We start from the raw sequence: 22,014 nt of genomic DNA on the forward strand, positions 1-22,014 counted from the left end.
CTCCCCCGAAGCCACGCCCCTCGCCTGGCTGCTCTGGAGAGAGCGAAATTGAGAGAGGCAGGGAGTCCCGGGCCGCCTGCCGCTGAGGTGTCTTCCCGGCCGGCCGCTTTTGCCGCTGCCTCGCCCCGCCATGTCGTCGTCGGCCACTCCGGTGCGGTCGCCCACCCTGCGGCCCCACCGCATGAAGAAGGACGAGTCCTTCCTGGGCAAGCTGGGCGGGACGCTGGCCAGGAAGAAGAAGGCCAAGGAAGGTGAGGAAGAGGAGGAGGAAGAGGGAGGGGGGAGGGGGCCAAGATGACCCCCGGTCGCGCTCAGAAGCACAATCAAAGCACCCCCGACAGATGGCCATCCAAACCGCTGCTTCTCCAGAGAAGGAGACGCCCACCACACCCCCAGGCAGGATGTTCCACAGTGGAACAGCTCAGCCTGTCAGGAAGCTCTTCCTAAAGTTGAGTTGGACTCTCTTTTTCCTGCAGCTTGAATCCCTTGCTCTGTGTGCCTTACCTCTAGAGCAGGGGTTCCCTCCTGGAATCTCAATAAATGTTTATGATAATAATAATTATTATTTTATTAATACAGTAGAGCAGGGGTCCTCAAACTTTTTAAGCCGAGGGCCGGTCCACAATCCTTCAGACTGTTGAGGGGCCGGATTATCATTTGAAAAAAAATATATACAAACAAATTCCGATGCACACTGCACATGGCTTATTTGTAGTGCAACAACAACAACAACAACAAGAACAATGAAAGAACAATACATTATTTAAAAATAAAAACAATTTTAACCAACATACATTTATCAGGATTTCAATGGGAAGTGTGGTCCTGCTTCTGGCCAATGAGATTGTCAAGTTAATTAGGGTTGTTGTTGTTGTTGTTGTTGTGTGCCTTCAAGTCATTTCAAACTTTGGGTGAGCCTAAGTCTAAAATTAATTAATTTATTATTTATTCATTTACTGCATTTATTTACTACATTTGTATCACACCCTTCTCACCCCAAAGGGGACTCAGAGTGGCTTACAAATTATATGTACATACAATATATTATATTATTAGCATAGCACAATATTAGCATTATATATTACTATACTGAATTATACCACTATACTGTAATATTATTAGTAATATTATATGTAATATAGAATATATAATTAATATTATATTATATATAAATAATATTATTATTATTAGTGTTATATTGTATTACATTATAATATTATTATCAATATTATATGTATATACAATATATTATAAAACTGAGGGCGGGGGCCAGGTAAATGACCTCGGAGGGCCGCATCCGGCCCCCGGGCCTTAGTTTGGGGACCCCTGCAGTAGAGCCTCACTTATCCAACATTCGGTTATCCAACGTTCTGGATTATCCAATGCAGTCTGCCTTTTAGTAGTCAATATTTTTGTAGTCAGTCTTTTCAATACATTGTGATATTTTGGTGCTAAATTCGTAAATACAGTAATTACTACATAACATTGCTGTGTATTGAACTGCTTTTTCTGTCAAATTTGTTGTAAAACATGATGTTTTGGTGCTTAATTTGTAAAATCATAACCTAATCTGTTGTTATTATTATCATTAGCCTCTACAACCAAAACGTCTGTCAACTTAGTTAAATGAGTCAAATCTGCATTTCTTCCATTTTAAAAGTTCATAATAAATTGCTAAAATAAGTGTGCTTTTTACAGGCAGTTTGAAGACTTCTTAATTAAACCTGAGTTGCATACCAATAGTATTATTCAATTATTAAATTTTTAGTCACTGAGACTTTTCATATACAGTAGAGTCTCACTTATCCAACACTCGTTTATCCAACGTTCTGGATTATCCAATGCAGTCTGCCTTTTAAGGTAAAGGTAAAGGTTTCCCCTGACTATAAGTCCAGTCATGACCGACTCTAGGGGTTGGTGCTCATCTCCATTTCTAAGCCGAAGAGCCGGCATTGTCCATAGACACCTCCAAGGTCATGTGGCCGGCATGACTGCATGGAGCATCGTTACCTTCCTGCCGGAGCGGAACTTATTGATCTACTCACATTGGCATGTTTTCGAACTGCTAGGTTGTCAGGAGCTGGGGCTAACAGCAGGTGCTCATTCCGCTCCCGGGATTTGAACCTGGGATCTTTTGGTCCTCAAGTTTAGTAGCTCAGCAGTTTAACACACTGTGCCACCAGGGCCCCCTAAATAAATCTTAATAATAATAATAATAATAATAATAATAATAATAATACATTTTATTAATAAATGTTTATAAGTAAATCTTAATAATAATAATGAATTTTATTAATAAATGTTTATAAATAAATCTTAATAATAATAATAATAATAATAATAATAATAATAATCTCCTAGACACTTGGAAAGTGTCCGAGGTGTGTGATCCAATGCAACAGCCAGCATAGTGATATTGTTTGTTTACTAATATTGTTGTCTATCAAATAATAAACTTTATTTATATCCCGCTCCCTCTCCCCAAAGAGACTCAGGGTGGCTTGCAGCAAATGAACAAATATAATAAATAATATAAAAATACAATAATCACATATCAATTAAACAACAAAATTGCATTATAGTATACAGAAATAAACAGTTTTAAAACTATTTCGCCCTTTAAAACAATATATATACACACACACATACATATACACACACAAACACTGGGTTGCTGTAAGTTTTCTGGGCTGTATGGCCATATTCCAGAAGCATTATCTCCTGACGTTTTGCCCACATCTATGGCAGGCATCCTCAGAGCTTGTGAGGTACAGTAGAGTCTCACTTATCCAACATAAACGGGCCGGCAGAACGTTGGATAAGCGAATATGTTGGATAATAAGAAGAGATTAAGGAAAAGCCTATTAAACATCAAATTAGGTTATGATTTTACAAATTAAGCACCAAAACATCATGTTATACAACAAAAAAATAGTTCAATATGCAATAATGCTATGTAGTAATTACTGTATTTACGAATTTAGCACCAAAATATCACGATGTATTGAAAACATTTGACTACAAAAATGGGTTGGATAATCCAGAACGTTGGATAAGCGAGTGTTGGATAAATGAGACTCTACTGTTTATTGGAAACTAGGCAAGGGAGGTTTATATATCTGTGGAAGGTCCAGGGTAGGAGAAAGGACTCTTGTCTGTTGAAGGCCAATGTGAATGTTGTAATTAATCACCTTGCTTAGCATTGAATGTCCTTGCAGCTTCAAGGGTTGGCTGACTCCTGCCTGGGGGAATCTTTTGGTGAGAAGTGTTAGCTGGCCCTGATTGTTTCCTGATCATATGGTCCCTTCTGACATACAGGAAAAACACAATCAAAGCATGGCCATCAAGTCTTTGTGATGATGATGATGATGATGATGATGATAGTAATAGAAGAAAACCCCAGGGGCCACCCAATCCAACCCCCTTCTCCCATGCAGGGAAAACATAATCAAAGCACTCCCAACAGATGGCCATCCAGCCTTTGTAATTATAATAATAACAGCAATAATAGCAACCCCAGGTGCCATCCACTCCTTCTACCATGCAGGAAAAACACAACCAAAGCACCCCCAACAGATGGTAAACCAACCTTTGTAATAATGATAATCATAGTAATAGGAGCAAGCCCAGGGATCATATAGTCCAACCCCCTTCTGCCATGCAGGAAAAGCACCCCCAACCGATGGCCCTCTAATCTGTGAAGGTCATTTTGGATTTTGATCTTGTCCTCTGGGGCATAAATTATCCCTCCCAATTTGGTGTAATCCACAAATTGGATAAGGATCTTTCTACCTGCAACTTCCAGTCCTAGGATTCTCCTTCCCAAAGGTTTAGAAGCATAACCAAGAAGCCAAAGCCAGTAGAAGAGCTCTGTGGCACTTTGAAGGCCAACGGCTTCATATTTTCCTGGCTTGCGATTCGTTTCCTCAGATACTAGGATTATCATATTCCAAGTTTAGGAATACTGTGATTGTGATGATGATGGTTATAAATGTAATAATTATAATAATACAGGCAGACCCTGAGTTAAGGAGCTGCGCTGGCACAAAGAGTTAAAACACTTGTGCCGGCTGAACTGTTGACCTGAAGATTGAAAGTTTGAATCTGTGAAACAGGTTGAGCTCCCTTCTGTCAGCTCTAGCTTCCCATGCAGGGACATGAGAGAACTTCCCAACAGGATGGTAACACATACAGGCATCTCCTGGGCAACATCTCTGTAGATGGTCAATTCTCTCACAACAGAAGCAACTTGTCTCAATTTGCTTCTGACATAAAAAAAATTCCTGAGTTAGAAAACATCTCACTTACAAACAACTTCTAGTTAAGTACAGGAGTGAGACAACAGGAAAGGAGAGAAATCTACCCCTCGGAAGGGAAATCTTGGAAGAGCTATCATCAGGAAAAGGTGTCTCCACTGGAGCTTTATCCCCAATTCTTGTTTCCACATCAAGCCAATTGTTTCAAAATTCAATTCTCGCAGGGACAGAAAGTGAGGTGGAATCTTCTGAACAGGGGCACAGGCAGCAAAACACCACAGGGTGTTAATCCTGCCCTATCCTATCCTAAGCTAATATATCTATCTATCTATCTATCTATCTATCTATCTATCTATCTATCTATCTATGGGCCCCTGGTGGCACAGTGTGTTAAAGCGCTGAGCTGCTGAACTTGTGGACTGAAAGGTCCCAGGTTCAAATCCCGGGAGCAGAATGAGCGCCCGCTGTTAGCCCCAGCTCCTGCCAACCTAGCAGTTCGAAAACATGCAAATGTGAGTAGATTAATAGGTACCGCTCCGGCGGGAAGGTAACGGCACTCCATGTAGTCATGCCGGCCACATGACCTGGAGATGTCTATGGACAATGCCGGCTCTTCGGCTTAGAAATGGAGATGAGCCCCAACCCCCAGAATCGATCACGACTGGACTTAACGTCAGGGGAAACCTTTACCTTTACCTTATATCTATACATAGATATATATACACACATTTTAAGTGTAACTCCAAACATATATTTTTATATACTGTGTGTATATATATATATATATATGGAGTTACACTTAAAATGTGCCTGTTCTTACTTACAAATTCAACTTAAGAACAAACCTACAGAACCTATCACCTTAATAATTTGGGGACTGCCTGTACATTAATTTTACTATAATTCCATTTATCTCCCACCTTTCTCCCCAAGGATGGGGATCAAGGCAGCTAACGCCATATTAAAGGAAGACAAGTTTGAAACAATAGAAAGTCATAGAAGCATAGATACAAGGTTTCAAAAACAATTAAATACTTTATAACTTTATGGCTATGACCGTTAACATGTGGCAAGATTCATTTGCTATCAAATACAAGTTTGTTTCAGTGTTTCACAGTGTAAACACACACATGTTGCGGTTTTGCCTGCCTTCAAGTAGCTTCCCACTTACAGGGTCCCCAAGGCGACCCAATCACAGGGATTTCTCGGGAAGAGACTTTGTGACTTGCCCAGAGTCACTTGATGGGTTTACAGGCCATGTGAATAATTGAATCCTGGTCTCCAGAGTCAAAAGTCGAATGCTAAAACCACTATGCACTATGCAACACTGTATCTTGAGGAAATAAGCCCCAAAGCGTTTAACACAAAGGTCCCCAGACTAAGGTCCGTGGACTGAATACTGTCCTCCAAGTCCCTTTACTTGGCCTCCACCCTAAACTTTAGACTTAGGGTTGGCCCAAATCTAAAATGACTTGAAGACACACAACAACCACAGTCCTAATTAACTTGACAATCTCGACAGCCAAAAGCAGGCCCATACTTCCAATAAAAACTGATAGGTTTATGTTGGTTAAAATGGTTCATAATTTCAAATATTATATTGTTCTTTATTGTTGTTTTTTGCACTACAATTAGTACATTTGAAAAAGAGTCTTCATAGACAATAAGTTGAATATGAGCCAACAGTGAAATGCAGCAGCTTAAAAAGCCAATGGGATTTTGGGTTGCATTGAAAGGTGTCTAATGTTTAGATGGAGGGAAGTAATGGTGTCTTTGTATTCTTTGGTTGAAGCTCACCTGGAATACTGTGTCCAATTCTGGGCACCACAGTTCAAAAGAGATATTGACAATCTGGAAGGTGTCCAGAGGAGGGCAACTAAAATGATCAAAGGTCTGGAGACCATGCCCTGTGAGGAGTGTCTTAAAGAATTGGGTCTGTTTAGCCTTCAGAAGAGAAGGTTGAGAGGAGACATGATCAGGATGTTTAAATATCTAAAAGGCTGCCATGAGGAAAAGGGAGCAGGCTTGTTTTCTACTGCCCTGGAGACTAGCAGTGGGTTCAAATGACAGAAAAGGAGATTCCACCTGATCATTAGGAAGAACTTCCTAAGAGTTGTTCAGCGGTGGAACTCTCTGCCTCGGAGTGTGGTGGAAGCTCCTTCCTTGGAAGCTTTTAAACAGAGGCTGGATGACCATCTTTCAGGGGTGCTTTGATTGTGTTTTTCCTGCCTGACAGGGGATTGGACTAGATTACCCATGTGGTCTCTTCCAATTCTATGATTCTATTATTTTAGTCTTACCATGTGCATTCTGATATCAGCCTGTGATTCCCTGCAGCCCTACACTTTCTTCACACAGCTCGATATCTAGTTTGGGCATGGACAATGTAAGTGGGAAAGTGTGTGGCAGATGCTTTCATGTACATCATGTTTTGTCTCCCTTAGGTTTTGCTTAGCCATGCTTTATGAAGCAGCGATGGGTGGTCATGTCTGGATATGATTTCCAAGTTAGCATTGATGCTAAACTACAGCATCTCCAGTTGCAATCTAACTTTAGGAGATAATTAGTGGATTTGTGTGAGTCCTTCATCCTTTATGGGGCCCCTGGTGGCACAGTGCGTTAAAGCACTGAGCTGCTGAACTTGCGGACCAAAAGGTGCCAGGTTCAAATCCCCGGAGCGGAATGAGCACCCGCTGTTAGCCCCAGCTCCTGCCAACCTAGCAGTTCGAAAACATGCAAATGTGAGTAGATCAATAGGTACCGCTCCGGCGGGAAGGTCACAATGCTCCATGCAGTCATGCCAGCCACATGACCTTGGAGGTGTCTACGGACAACGCCGGCTCTTCGGCTTAGAAATGGAGATGAGCACCAACCCCCAGAGTCAGTCACGACTGGACTTAATGTCCGGGGAAAACCTTTACCTTTTTTACCTTCATCCTTCACCCCATTTCTTTTATTATATAGAATAATAATGCTGTTTTAGCATATAGAGTTTTTCTACAAATGATTGAGATAACATATGATATCACAGAAAATGCAACAACAATCAATACAGAGTAACATACACAGGACAAGACAAGTATGCCCCAAGGAACATATAATTTAATTTCAACCTAAGTTTGGTGCATCAGACACAAGGGATACAAGCGGGATCACAGTGGTAGATGTGGTTAGTCTGTGAGGAGTTGCGTAGGGCACTAAAAGACACCAGGGTAAGTTAAAAAAGCAGATACCAGGAAATCTCTGTGCTAGGAAAAGTGTCAGCTGCTAGATTTCCAGAAAAGGTTGCCAATTCTCTCTCTTTCCCCACCTCTGGCAAGGCTCCTGTGCCTTTAGTCGCTGCATTGCAGATGGAAATTGGCAGGTGAAGCTTTTCTTGGCAAGGCAACTGAGTGATGTGAAAAACCTTTCTAGTTGTTAAGTAGCTGCTAAAGCCACAACACCCCTTCAGGAAAAGGAATTTGGCAAAATGATGCCTGAAAGACTTTTCATGATCTTAGAGAAGGAAAGTTCTGTTTTTTTTTTAATACAGCAAGAGAAAGAGAAAAGAGGTGGGGGCAAGGGGAACAATAAAGAAAACTTTATTCAGAATCTTTGAATTCAGAATCTATAGTTATTTTCAGATTATAGCCAGATTGAAAAAGATGTATCTTTTCATATGGCCTGATGAAGTTCCATTGTTAGTTACCAGCTGAAATGGCTGTCAGAAAGGACAAGTGGGACGTTTATCAAATGCTGCAACGTGGAGTGCCCCATTTCAGCATACCGACAGAAAGCTGTGCCCTCCATGCTATCTCTTTCTCATCCTGGTTTATCATTCCCCTCATGCCAGCAACTGACTAACTGTACTACTGTGAATTGCAATCTCCAGTTACATGGTCTGTCCCTCACTCCCCAGTATCTTGAACCACCTTGAGTCCCCCTTGGGTAGAGAAAGACGGGATATAAATATAGTAAATAAATAAATCTTTACTTTGGGGAAGTGACTGTAAAGGTGTGAAGCTATTTTTAGTTCTACTTCACCAAACCTTGGACTTTTCACAAGCTTGCCTGGAATTCCTCATCATAGACAATCCCCTGTGACTGAGTATGATTGCCTTCCCAAAGTAGGGTTTTGGCAGTGGGTCCATGAATGATTAAAGATCTATTCTGGATCTACATGGTCTTTCATACTGAAGGTTTAGTCGGTCACAACAAGGATTTGCTTGACTTGCCTTTCTCTTGGCACAATTCTTCCTTTTTCCCTGTATTCGTTGGTGATAGCTGACCTCCAGTTGCAATGCTTGAGTGCCAGGGCTTCCCAGTTCTTGGTGTTTATACACAATTTTTGGTTAGTTTTAAACCCATCATTAAATTTCCTTTGTGTACAGTGGAACCTCTACTTAAGAGCATCCCAACTTAAGAACATTTTGAGTTAAGAGCTGTCGCTGGGCCTGAGGTTCGCTTTGACATGAGAGCAGTGGTTTGAGTTAAAAGCTAGCATCAGAGGGAGCAGCCTCTGTGCCTCGTGTTCTTATCTGCTTTGGGTGATTGCTGCCTGCTTTGCTCTTCTCCGCTTTGGGTTAGTTGGTTTTGTGTGGTTTTTATTCCTGGTACATTTGGCTTCATGAAGAGAGAAAAGGAGAGAGAGCAAGAGAGGGAGGCAGGCTGGGATGAGTCCACTATGAAGAAAATGATGCTTCTGCCTTTTTGTGTTGTGCTTCCTTGCCACAGCTTTGTGCTTCTACCATTTTAAATTTGATCTTTCTTTTTTTATATTGTTCCATGTGAATGAATAGAATGTTCTGTCTAGGAATCCCTAGATTTTCTAGTGCAACTTTCTCCATATATTCCCCATAGAATCACACAGGGAAGGGGCTTGAGAGAGAACATCTCTCTAGAAGTCTAGATCTTCCAATGTAATTCTTTGGTCAGCTTCCAATGGAGCTAGAGGACCTAGAATAATAACAGGTAGGACAAACAGCTCTACTCAGAAATGTAGGGAGCTCCCACATAGTGAGTTAGCTTTTCAAACCGTGGGTTCCAACCCCAAATTGGGCCTCCTTAGCTCAAATTTGCGGTCCCAAAAATTTGGCAATAGTAACAATTTTCTGAGCATCACATAGTGGCTGTTTTAGAAATGTATACAAATATGTTGTATAGCATTTAGAGTGGACTCTGCAAAAGATGCTTCAGCTGTACTTCATAAAAAAGGAAAATTAGCCTCTTTAGCAAGCCTTGCAAATACTGACTTGTTATCAGTATATGTTTTATTTTTATTTTATATACCTATATATCCAGAGTCATGTACAACTTTCTCAGGTCGAAATGAATTGTAAGTGGAAAAGTTTAAGAAGCCCTGAGTTAGACTCTTGGTCCATTTCTATCAATATTGTCCAAAGTCGATCTCCAGTAATCCTCCAGTGTTTCAGACCACCTTCCGTCTTCCCAAAGAGAAGGACTGTGATGGATAATCTTCTGCAGGTAAACCATGGACTGTATCAGTGAGCTGAACCCCTTTCTCTTTGGTCTGACTTTCTGAATAACTGTTGTTTTTTCTTTACTTTCTAGCAGGGCTGGGTGAAGTACATCATTCTCTGTGCTGTTGAACTGCCATTCCCAACCTTTCTCACAATTGGTTTCTAAGGCTTTAACTCTGTATTTTTAATTGATGTTTGTGTTTTTAACCATTTTGGGTGTCTATCTGTTGATGTGTTTTAATAATTTCACCCCAGCTAGGTCTAAAAAGAGAAATGATAAGAACAGCAGCAACTGTCACCAACATCTAGAATAGCAAACTTTGTCCACCTCTTATTGCTTTTTGTGTTTAAAGGCTAAAGAATGACTTTTTTAAACATGGAAGCTAGAAATCCAAGGAAGTAGACGTGTCTTCCCCAAATTGAGCTGGGTTGCATCCATGGTGCTAGACTTAGTGCTGACTAATTCCATATTACAAGTTGATGCTGTTGATGAACCTTGATCAGAAACGTTTGAAAATCCCTAGTGGGAATGCCTTTTCAGAGTTGTTTCCTCCTCACTTTGCCTTTTGTTTGCAGCCATTCTTCACAAATAGTTGCAGCCTTCTGGGAGGATTTTTAGCTGTCACTTCCTTTACTTGAGTCTGTTTTGATCTTTAGGGTGATTAGAAATGTTCTTGGCTTTGACTTTGATGTTAATGGAAGAGAGTAGGGTCAGGCAACAGCTATATGGCTGTTCTAACTATTTCACTAGAGACCTCATCACACTAGAGCATGGATCCACTTCTGTTCAGATTCAACTTAAATTTAACTGTATAAAAGATGTTTCTGTGTATTAAAACCTAGTTAACAGACATCTTAGCTTTTAAGTTGTATAATAATAATAATAATAATAATAATAATAATAATAATAATAATAATACCACCCACCTCTCTGTGTGTATAATCTGCTAAATACTATGGCCAAGGTGAGCACAGCAGCAATGTGAATATTGCAAGCATAGGAGTTGCAGTTTCGACATAGAACCAGCTTTATGATATACCTGTAGATTCCCTAGTTTTATAATTTCAGGATTTATTGAATAACTTTAAACCTCAGGTGTTATATTTAATCCCCTTTTGTGTTGTGTGAGTTGGGATGTTTTTCTTTTCTTATCCCAATGAGAATTCCAGAGTACTGTTGGAAATAAAAATGCCCATGCGTGCAGAATCAAATGTGTTCCACCTAGACGGAGGCAGAAAACACAAGCTGTAATAAAATTTAAATTAAATTAAACCAAATATTCACTTCTTGTATTGTGGAATGCCTGACATCACTGAATTCCAAATAGATTTTCAAATTCCTTCCCCTCCTGAAAGGAATTTCAGTTTTCCCCTAATGCTGTCAATCTGCCAACAACCAGCAAATTCACTTCTCTGCACCATGGTCTGTTGACAATTCATTGGCTGGGACAAAAAGATTTGTTGGTGACAAAAATGCAATGAGTTTGTTGGATTATTTGTGCTTGTTTGTAAGGGAAAACACTTTTAATGATGAATAGTTGAAATTTGGGGATGTTGTAGAGTTGTATTTTAGGACTAATTGTGTGTGGATTCTGCCACAAAGTGTGACTCTGGGGGACTAAAATGTTTCTTCCTCTTGCAATGATGATTAAACACTTTTACTTAAAATTTCCCAATTTTACTTATTTTAGAATGACAGGAAAGTGGAGCCTGGTGTAGTGAGATCTATTCAGTCATGTCCTTCAGATTGCCTGAACAGGATGCTTATTAATTTTGTAACGATAATGGGAAATGTTTGGTTTCCACATGTAGATGAAAAGGAAGCCTCCTCCCCCCCCCCACTTCCCTGGTTTCCAAGCTTGTAGTGTTTCCTTTCATTCTATACATTTTTAAATAAAAAGTTTACGGATGTTATTCCAGATGGTCCCTTCTGTCATTGTGAAACTGTGTACCGATCTGGTGCTTGCTTTAGTGCCTATCAATAATGATAGATTGATGTAAATGCATCCTAGTGACAGTTTGTCAATAATTTGTAAAAATCAAGATATTTGGCAACTGTTCTGGTCTTTCTTCTTGTCCATGTTGGCTTGGCTTCTGTGTCCTTTCTGTCACTGGGTGTTGGATAGAAAAAGGCTCCCAGATTGTCTGACTCTTATAGCATGTGTACATTCAACCATTTCAAAGTTTTCTGCTTGAGTGGCGGTGGCACAATTGTCAGCATAGATGAAACTCTCTGTCCCTTCTGGCAGTGGCTGGTCATTTGTGTAAATGTTAAACATTGATGGAGCAAGCACACTCTCCTGAGGCAGACAGTTCTTCTGTTTTCACTATCTGTTTATCTGACTCTGGAACTCAACAAAAAAGCTCCTGTTTTGTATCAGATTTCCTATGAAGCGGGTGAGGTGGTAATCCTTTGTGATATTATACATTTTTTTCAGGAGGAGGTGATGATTTACAGTATCATAAACTACTGACAGGTCTATGAAGACATGTGTACATTAAAATATACTCACCGAAATGAAAGAATGTGAAGAATGACCATTCTGGTGTTTTTTTTTTTAAATGACACCCTTAGTATATGGCTCCAGTGAACAGGAAGAATGATCTGTCATCAAAGCATTACAGATAGCAACTAGTGTTTTTAAAAGATCAGAACAGAGCTCAAATAGTCTAACAATTTAAGGATTTTAATTTCCAGCTTAAAAAAAGCCACATCTACCACTCTTCTAGACAGTTTTGGGTTCCTAGATCTTTGCAACAATATTTTCAAAGAAAGTCAGATTTGAATAGAAGACTAATGCAAACTGTTTGGCAAGCTTGTGCAATCTGGGTAAACTGTGATTCATTTTGGTGTCATGAGTTTTGGTGGGGGCTCCCAATCCGTTTTTTGGGAACCTCCCAAATTTGGGAGGACAGAAATCTGTTTTTGATCTGGGAAGATGAAAGATTCATTTTCGATCCAACTCATTATCGAGGGGACTTCCCAGGCTCCCCTTCCCGTCATTTTAGGCATTGTTTGTCCTTATATCCGTCATAAAGACCTGTATTAATAGCATCAGAGTTAAGATACTACTCTTTCTGCGATCCTTTCCCTTCTGTCTGTAGAGGAGGCCAGGTTTAATTTGTGTTTGTTTGTAAGGGTTTAATGCTTAGTTAAAGCTGTTTCTACTCTAGAGGAGACAGGATAGAAAATCCATCTATCCCTGTGCATGTTCCTCTACTTTTTAACTGGGCCTTTATACAAGATTGTCACCATGTGCATGTTTGATTTTACAGATGATATAGTCCACACATATATATCAAATTTTGAAGACTTGAAAGTTGACTGTTGCTTCGATGTCCCTATTAATGTAAATATGAGCATATAATACGTGATTCTGTCTCTGTCAGACAAGATATGAATGTGTTAGAAGGATTAGCTTCTGCATGCTGGTGCTCAGAAGAACTGGCCTCATGTCTTGTCTGTGAACCATCTTCCACACCTGGTATCTCCTGACTTCACTAGATGAACCCTGGATGAACCTTTTACAGAAATGTGTGCCTTCTCAAGGCTTGCAGTACCAGATGTGGAGTGCTTTTTCATCTCTCTTCTAATGAGGGGCACCATTTATCTCATCTGACAGCAAGCCACTTCGGTTGTGTTGAGCAAAAAGATTATGCCCACTTCAGTACTTGGTGGAATTTTATATAGATTGGATTTGCCAGAGACCTGTCCACTGCAGACAATCCCAACTCAGTCATTTCTGTTAGAAAAGTTGCTACTATTCAAAAGTTTTCTTGAATGCCCATTTTTGATGCTATATATACTCAACTCATTCGAAACAAACTTTGAATTCTTTAGTTTTTAGATCCAACTGATTTAGAATGAAAAGTACAATTAATGTAACACAAACTTTATTCTCATTCTCTAATAAAGTCATGAGAGAAGAATAAGAGAATCAGCAGTCATCCACAGGCAGAGACATGTTACAAGCGAAACCCTCAGTTCTAATGTATATTTTAAGGGTGGGGAGGACACTCCTAGTACAGTTGTCTTATCTTCGGACATCCTTCATAAGCCTCTCTGCAAATAGACAACACATTTTTCAATGGCTGGCTTCCAATCTTGTGCCTCATCTGTCACCTTCAAGAGTTTGCATAACTGCAAAGTTCCATTATGGTGTCCATGTAACAACTTTTTCCTAAACCAGTATGTATGTTCAGTAGAGATGCCTCTCCTTTAGGCCTTAGGCAGCTTTTCATTGCTTTCCAAGACATGCAATGGACACAAGTCACATTAATGTTCTCCTGCCAAACTTTCTATAGACAACTGACTGATCACAGTGCAAACACCTAATTGGACTGATCCAGCATTAATCTTTCTGTGTTCTTTATTTGTTGCTGTTGTCTCTCATTTACAAGGAACATTTTGCTGTCATACTTTGTGAAGACTTGCTTTTACAAGTGTATAACTCCTAAAAATAAACCTATCTTCTATTGTTTATGCACATGTTGCTCACCCTGCATGAAAGGAGACAGATCCAGAATTATGATTCCTATGGAGATACAATATACTAACTCTTTGAGCGGGTGGAATGCTCTACTGCTTCTCAGTCTTTAGAATTGTGATTGAATGATCAAAACAGAGCTTGAGATAGGGATGGAAAAAGTTGAGTTGGAACGTATTAAAGCCAAAATCAGTTAATCGTGCAAGGAGCAGCCTGCTTGGGCTCATAAAAATAAGCAGCTTTTCATGATGTACCAACACTTCTGTGTATAATGTTGACCTGTGCACACAGTTTGGAAATGACTATGCTGTGAACTTCCTGTTATGGATCAGACCTTTTCCTTTGACTTTTTTTTTTCTGGGAGAGAGAGGAGAGAGAAAGAGGGACCTAGGATTGGAAGAAGTTTCCATATGTTGACTATATAAAATGGGATTTTTTGCTTGCACAGCAAAAAGGTTTGTAACTTTGTGCACACCTATGTAAGCCCATGTATAAGCTGCCTGGAGTCCCTTTGGGGAGATGGTGGCCGGGTATAAAATAAAGTAGTAGTAGTAGTAGTTGTTATTATTATTATTGTTGTTATTATTATTATTATTATTATTATTATTATTATTATTATTATTATTATCTACACTGGCTATTCAGGTTGGTTAATCAGCCCCATGGTAGCTAAGTGCAGCAGGAGAGCTCATCTAGATTAACTTAGTGGAAAGCCATGGAGGTGGCAATGGGGTTTCTCCCTCTTCTGAGATGAGTGCTGCATTGCATATCTGAAGGTGTTTTTTGGAGTGTAAAAGTTGGCCCCAATACCTGAGTATGGTCAGCAGTGTTGGCCCTACTTTCTGGATGTTTGCTGTTGCATGTAGTGGCTACCAAGGTAAGGTTTTTTTTTTTTTTTGGCTGAATCTGACTGTTATTTTGCCAGACTTTATTATGGCTGTAACTTCTTGGCAACAGAAGTCTTCTCATTTAGAATGTACTCTTTTCCTTTTTTCATGAATTGTGAACAAAGTGGATTGGATTTATCATCAGCATTATGTTTTTGTCTTAATTCTAAAGGAATAACGTTACCAGCAGAGGTGAATGCATCTGCACTCATACAGTTGTGCGAGTATATATGGGACTCTTTCTCAACTTCTCTCCCCTTCTCTGTTTCACACACATATACACAAATTGGTGCAGAGCAGGGTGTCATAAGGAAAAGCAGAATATTAAAGGATAAATATGAAGACACAGCATAGTGATATAAAATTAACTGGTGTTAGTTATCTTTTGTGTTTGTTTGAAACAGAAAGAGACAAAAATTGAGAATGATAAAAACCCTGTGAAATTATTAGGTCATTGGGGACAACAAGGGGCTTAGGGATACATACTCATAGGGAGACTGGGAGAATGAGAACTGCAAGGAAGAATGAAGAGGCTTCATGGAAAATCATGAAAAAGAATTGAATAATAAGAGAGTACTAATGAGAGAGTAAAATACACGTAGAGAGTATTTTATTCACTAACACTGGGCAATAACATGCTGGAGAAGAGTCAGGCTGGTGATTTTGTGCATAGAAGATCCCATAGTTATTTCTCAGAATCTTAGGTTTGGGTGTGTGTGTGTGTCCAAATACACATTATCCTGAAGCTCCTTGCAACAGAGCAAGGAGCTACTTCATCCTCACTTTACAGATTGGAAAGTGCCTCTTATATTTATTTATTTCTATCATTTCTACCCCCGCCCTTCTCACCCTTAGGGACTCAAGGCGGCTTACAGACTGGCAATTTATGCCAATACACCATAGTACAATAAAATACACATGAAAACAGTTAAAACAATTATAATATACAATATACACAATTTAAAATAGTGCAAAGTGCTTATGCCATTCGTTATATTCATTATATTCCTCTTAAAACGTACTCCTCCAACTGCTTTTGCCCATGTGGAGTTTCATATCCACATTTCCCATTTGCTACCAATGTTAAAATCTTGAAGTACTGCTGCCAGTCAGACTGGACAGTTCTAGGTGAAATGAATTGATGTCATCTTATTCAAGTGCCTTCAGAAAGTTTGGCTCTACATCAGTTGTTCTCAACCTGTGGGTCCCCAGATGTTTTGGCCTTCAATTTCCAGAAATCCTAACAGCTGGTAAACTGGCTAGGATTTCTGGGAGTTGCAGGCCAAAACACTTAGGGACTCACAGTTTGAGAACCACTGCTCTACAGGGTAGCACATAAAAAGTCTCCCATTAGGAGCCGCTGTTCCTAGATCTGAATCAGTGATCTGGCCATATAATTTGGGAAGAGTCCCCTCCCTTCCTGGCTAGTTCGCTAAAAGGGCCAAAACTATGCTGACAGCTGGGAAAGTATCTTGAAAAATAGCTTTTCACAGTGGCCTTGTGGAAACTAAATCTTTCCCCCTTTTTGTTTTCCCATTACATCTCCTTGAGCAAAAACTCAGTGGGTGCTGGATATGTGACTAGCCCCCTTTCCCCAGACTTCATTCCTTATGTATGCAAATATTTTAAAATCCAAAATTCAAAAAAGTTGGGTTTCTAAGCATTTCAGGTAAGGGGAGCTTGGCTTGTATATAAGTCGTAACACGTGACTCCAATTTGGAGCAGCACTTCATTTCATCACAGAAAGGGGCGCAGGGCTGGGGCTTGGAAATCAGAGAGCGATTCATTTTGTGTGGGTGCTGGGGAGAGAACAGAATTGAAATATTGAACAAGAGGCTTCAGAGCAGAAGTATTTTGCAGCAGTGTCCAGGCATGGGCAAACTTTGGCCCTCCAGGTGCTTTGGACTTCAACTCCCACAATTCCTAACAGCTGGTAAATTGGTTGGAATTTCTGGGAGTTGAAGTTCAAAACACCTAAAGTTTGCCCATGCCCATTGCAATGTATCCTTTGAAACAAATGATCTACTTATACATATTTTATTTACTGGAAATGTATTATTTATTTTTATATATGTAATTACTTTTAGAAATGTAATAGTTGATATGTGATTTTGATGATTTACTTTTCTATCAGGTCCTTGAATTTAAGCCATTGTTCTTTATTGGGCATAATCAAGGGCAACACAGGCCTAATCTACACTGCAAAATAATCCAGTTTCTGAATGCAGATTATCTGTTTTAAACTGGATTACATGGTAGTGTAGACTCATATAATCCAGTTTAAAGTAGATAATTCTCATTCAGAAATGGGATTATATGGAAGGGTAGATGGGGCCATAGTGTAGATGCGGTCATAGAATAGTAATAGCATTAAGCAAATAGGCAAAGCCCCAGCAGTGGAATAAATGACATCACATACACAATAGGTGAAAGCCAGCATAATGTTGAATTATGACTTTGGAAACCAGGATTCAAATCCTTGCTTAGTTACAAAAACCCATTGGATGAACTTTGGCAAGCTACACTCTCTCGGATACAGAGGAAAGCAATGGTAAAAACCCCTTTGAATACATCTTGCAAAGGAAACTATGTAATAGGGTCAGCTAAGGCTATCGTAAGTCATAAACAATTTGAAGGCATACAACAAGAAATAAGAATTTCTAAAAAAATATTTTCAGGGCCATTGCTTATTTTCAGGCTCATTCCTTGTTATACTAATTGATTACAGTTTGAATGTCCAATATCGAAAATTCTTGTAACCAAAAGTGTTTTGGATTTCAGATTTTTTCAGATTTTGAATATTTTGCCTATACATAATGAGATATTGTGAGATGGGACCCAAATACAACATTCATTTACGTTTCAAATATGACTTATAGCCTGAAGATAATTTTATACACAATAATTTTATAAACTTGTGCATGAAATAAGATTTATGTACATTGAAACATTAGATAGCATAAGTATTACTATCTCAACCACTTATGCGGACAATTTTGGATTTTGGAGCATTTCAGATTTCTAGGAAAGGGATACTTAATCTGCATTTTTATATGGATTTGCACTGCAACCCTTATGGTTGCATAGTTATCACGTTGAGATTTAAACTAGATCTCAACTACGTAGCTTGTTGAATGATGAACTTTGTGAGTAGCCTGCTGTAGAAGTGTGCATCTCCACTGTAGAGTGAATTCAGTTCAACTGCCATAGCTCAATGTTACAGAATCCTGGGAGTTGTAGTTTAGTGATGCACCAGAATGTTTAGGCAGAGAAGACTAGAAACTACAGTTCAAAGGATTCCATTGTCTTGAGCCATAGCGGTCTAAGTTATGTTAATCTGCATTAATTCTACAGTACAGATGTACTCTTAGATACATTTTTATTGACTAAATCAACAGACATTTCAGAAACAGAGATACCATATAAAATTGCCAAATACACATAAACTGTATTAGAAAAGGTAATCTATTGTATTATTATTTTCATCAAACATTCTTAGTCTTCTTTTTTAATGCATTGTGTAATATGTGCAAATGTAATGGTTCATAAAAGAAAAGAAAAGAACAATAGCAATTCGGGGTCAGTCTTTGCCCTCTTTCTATATAGCCTTCTTTCTGTAAGGCGAGCCCCAGTAAGTTCATCTGTCTGACCCAAACTTCATGTGCCAAACATCTGTGGGAAGCAGTCGGAGCAGCTGGAAATTTCATCAGTAATTCTATATCACAGAAACAGTTGATGGCAGAAAGAGATTTCTTTAAAAAAAAATCAAAACCATGGATCTATTGATGTTTGAGCAAATTTTATACTGCTTAAATTGTCTAAGGAAAATATAGATCTGTTTCTGTGCTCTGTTGTATTTGTGTGTACGATTCAAATGAGAGTATGTCAAACTAATTCAACAGAAAACTCACCAATGCAGAGAAACACTCTTCACTAGGCTGTCATATTGGCTCTTAAAAATTGTGAACTGGAGATAGCAGTGTCATTTGTAGTTTTAGTGCTGCATGTAAACCACACGCAGACTAAACAACAAGCAAGACGCTGAGATCAGACAGCAGTAAATCCAGTTGGATTGAATTTAAGTATCGGATGATGCTGACATTCAGCCCAACCAGATTTGCTGCTGTTTGATCTCCGAATGTTGCCTGGTGTTTAATCTGTGGCTGAGTTTACTTGTAACAAGTTGTGGTAGTGGTAGGTAGTGTAGTGAGTTAAGGTGCAGGAAAATCTGTCAACCAAAGGGTTGGCAGTTCAAATCCATGAGTCGGGGTGGGCTCCTGACTGTCAGCCCCAGTTTCCGCCAACCTAGCAGTTGCAAAGCATGCTATGTGAGTAAAGCAATAGGTACCGCCTCAACGGGAAGGTAAAAGGGCGCCCTGTGCAAATATGCAAAACATGCTGGCAACAGATCAGAGAATCTATGGATAACAGACTCCTAGGCATGGAAAAAATGGAACAAGAGTACCCCCCCCCCCCATGACTCGAAATTGAGCATCTCCTCCAGATGCCGGAGATGAAAAAGGGGGAAGACCTTTATCTCTGTCTGTGTATTGTATGTCATTGTGTAAAAGACATTGAATGCTTGCCTCATATGTGTTCTGTAATCTGCTTTGAGTCAGTTTGGAGAAATAGAGCGGAATAGAAATAAAGTGTATTATAAGCTGTGGTTTGGTGCTAAAATAATGTTTATTATATGTGCTCCCTCTCTTATTTTGTTGCTGTTTAATTCTACTTCATAGGAAATTATAAAATGCTGTATTATTTCAAATTATCAATAATAGAAAGTCAAGATTACAGACTTGGAATGAGGACAAATCATTGTTTCTTGATCCAAATACGATGACAAATTAAGAGTTTTCTGCAAACCAGGATAGGAAGCTTCTATTCTCCTATTCTCACTTTTTTTTTTTCCGTGTCAGGAGCAACTTGAGTTGCTTCTGGAGTGAGAGAATTGGCCGTCTGCAAGGACGTTGCCCAGGGGACGCCCGGATGTTTTAATGTTTTACCATCCTTGTGGGAGGCTTCTCTCATGTCCCCGCATGGAGCTGGAGCTGATAGAGGGAGCTCATCTGCACTCTCCCCAGGTGGGATTCGAACCTGGCAGCTTTCAGGTCAGCAACCCAACCTTCAAGTCACTTAGTCCACTACGCCATCTGGGGGCTCCATACCTATTCTCACTAAAGAGATGATGTGAATCTGCTTTGTCACAGCAGCATCTAGTGGTGGCTGCCTAACATTTTCTAATAGGAAGGCTGGTTCTGTTTATTACACTATGTAATTCTGTTCCTGATTTGAAAGTGTTATTTTTTATTTAATTGTTTGGTACAGTAGAGTCTCACTTATCCAAGCCTCGCTTATCCAAGCCTCTGGATTATCCAAGCCATTTTTGTAGTCAAGGTTTTTAATATATCATGATATTTTGGTGCTAAATTTGTCAATACAGTAATTACAACATAACATTCCTGCGTATTGAACTACTTTTTCTGTCAAATTTGTTGTATAATATGATGTTTTGGTGCTTAATTTGTAAAATCAAAACCTAATTTGATGTTTAATAGGATTTTCCTTAATCCTTCCTTATTATCCAAGATATTCACTTATCCAAGCTTCTGCCAGCCCGTTTAGCTTGGATAAGTGAGACTCTACTGTACTTACTTTGAAAGTAGTTGTTATGCTCCAGAAACTTTGTTTTTCTGGCTGCCTCAAACTATGTCGACTCTATGAGGTATTCATTGAAAAACTATATCAAAATGTGCTGCAGGATGTCCCACAAAACCAAGTCTTTGCAGTTTAATAAACTTTCCTCCACGTTTTTATTATAGAATCAATTAGGAAGTGGCATTTATAACCCAGGAACAAAAGTTGTGTTACATAGTGTTTTGATAGTTTACTTTTAATGTGTTACAACATCAGTTGTATCTCCTCTTCCTCCGTTACCTGCCATTCTTGTTGGGATGCACCTTTTAACCTTTTGCCAAGCACTTACTTCGATCATTGTCTCAAAATGATGAACCTGAACTTCGTCGTACTGTATTCCTTCAATTGTAAGAAACTATGAATTGTAAGACACACCTTCATTTTAGTATAACCACCATCAACAAAAATATAAATAAGATATACCTGCAGTTCTAAGACATATCCTATCTTGGAGTCCTCATGAATAACAAATTAAATATGAGCCAACAATGTGATGTGGCAACTAAAAAAAGCCAATGGGATTTTGGCCTGCATAGATAGGAGTCTAGTGTCTAGATCCAGGGAAGTCATTCTACTCCTCTATTCCGCCTTGGTCAGACCACACCTGGAATACTGTGTCCAATTCTGGGCACCACAGTTGAAGGGAGATGTTGACAAGCTGGAAAGCGTCCAGAGGAGGGCAACTAAAATGATCAAAGGTCTGGAGAACAAGCCCTATGAGGAGCGGCTTAAAGAGCTGGGCATGTTTAGCCTGCAGAAGAGAAGGCTGAGAGGAGACATGATAGCCATGTACAAATACGTGAAGGGAAGTCATAGGGAGGAGGGAGCAAGATTGTTTTCTGTTGCCCTACAGACTAGGACACGGAATAATGGCTTCAAACTACAGGAAAGGAGATTCCACCTGAACATCAGGAAGAACTTCCTCACTGTAAGGGCTGTTCGACAGTGGAACTCTCTCCCCCGGGCCGTGGTGGAGGCTCCTTCTTTGGAGGCTTTTAAGCAGAGGCTGGATGGCCATCTGTCGGGGGTGCTTTGAATGCGATTTCCTGCTTCTTAGCAGGGGGTTGGACTGGATGGCACATGAGGTATCTTCCAACTCTATGATTCTATTTTTGAGATCTTTATATAGGAAATAACTGCATGTGAGAATTAAAAATAATGTTACCGCCCCACCTCCCCCCAAAAGACCCTCTCCAGGATTGTAAAGAAAATACTGCACCACTTCTTT

At 39.5% G+C, this 22,014-nt stretch overlaps 1 protein-coding gene across 1 annotated transcript in view; it reads left to right on the forward strand.

Moving 5' to 3' along the window:
* The window catches only part of parvb (parvin beta), a 62,065-nt gene continuing 40,051 nt past the window's right edge, over nt 1-22,014 (forward strand). The window contains exon 1 of the mRNA XM_003221434.4: nt 1-251. Within this exon, the coding sequence (XP_003221482.1) occupies nt 131-251 (121 nt within the window). The 5' untranslated portion in view covers nt 1-130. The remainder of the gene's footprint in view (nt 252-22,014) is intronic.

This window comes from Anolis carolinensis, chromosome 5, assembly GCF_035594765.1.
Source record: "Anolis carolinensis isolate JA03-04 chromosome 5, rAnoCar3.1.pri, whole genome shotgun sequence".
NCBI lineage: Eukaryota > Metazoa > Chordata > Lepidosauria > Squamata > Dactyloidae > Anolis > Anolis carolinensis.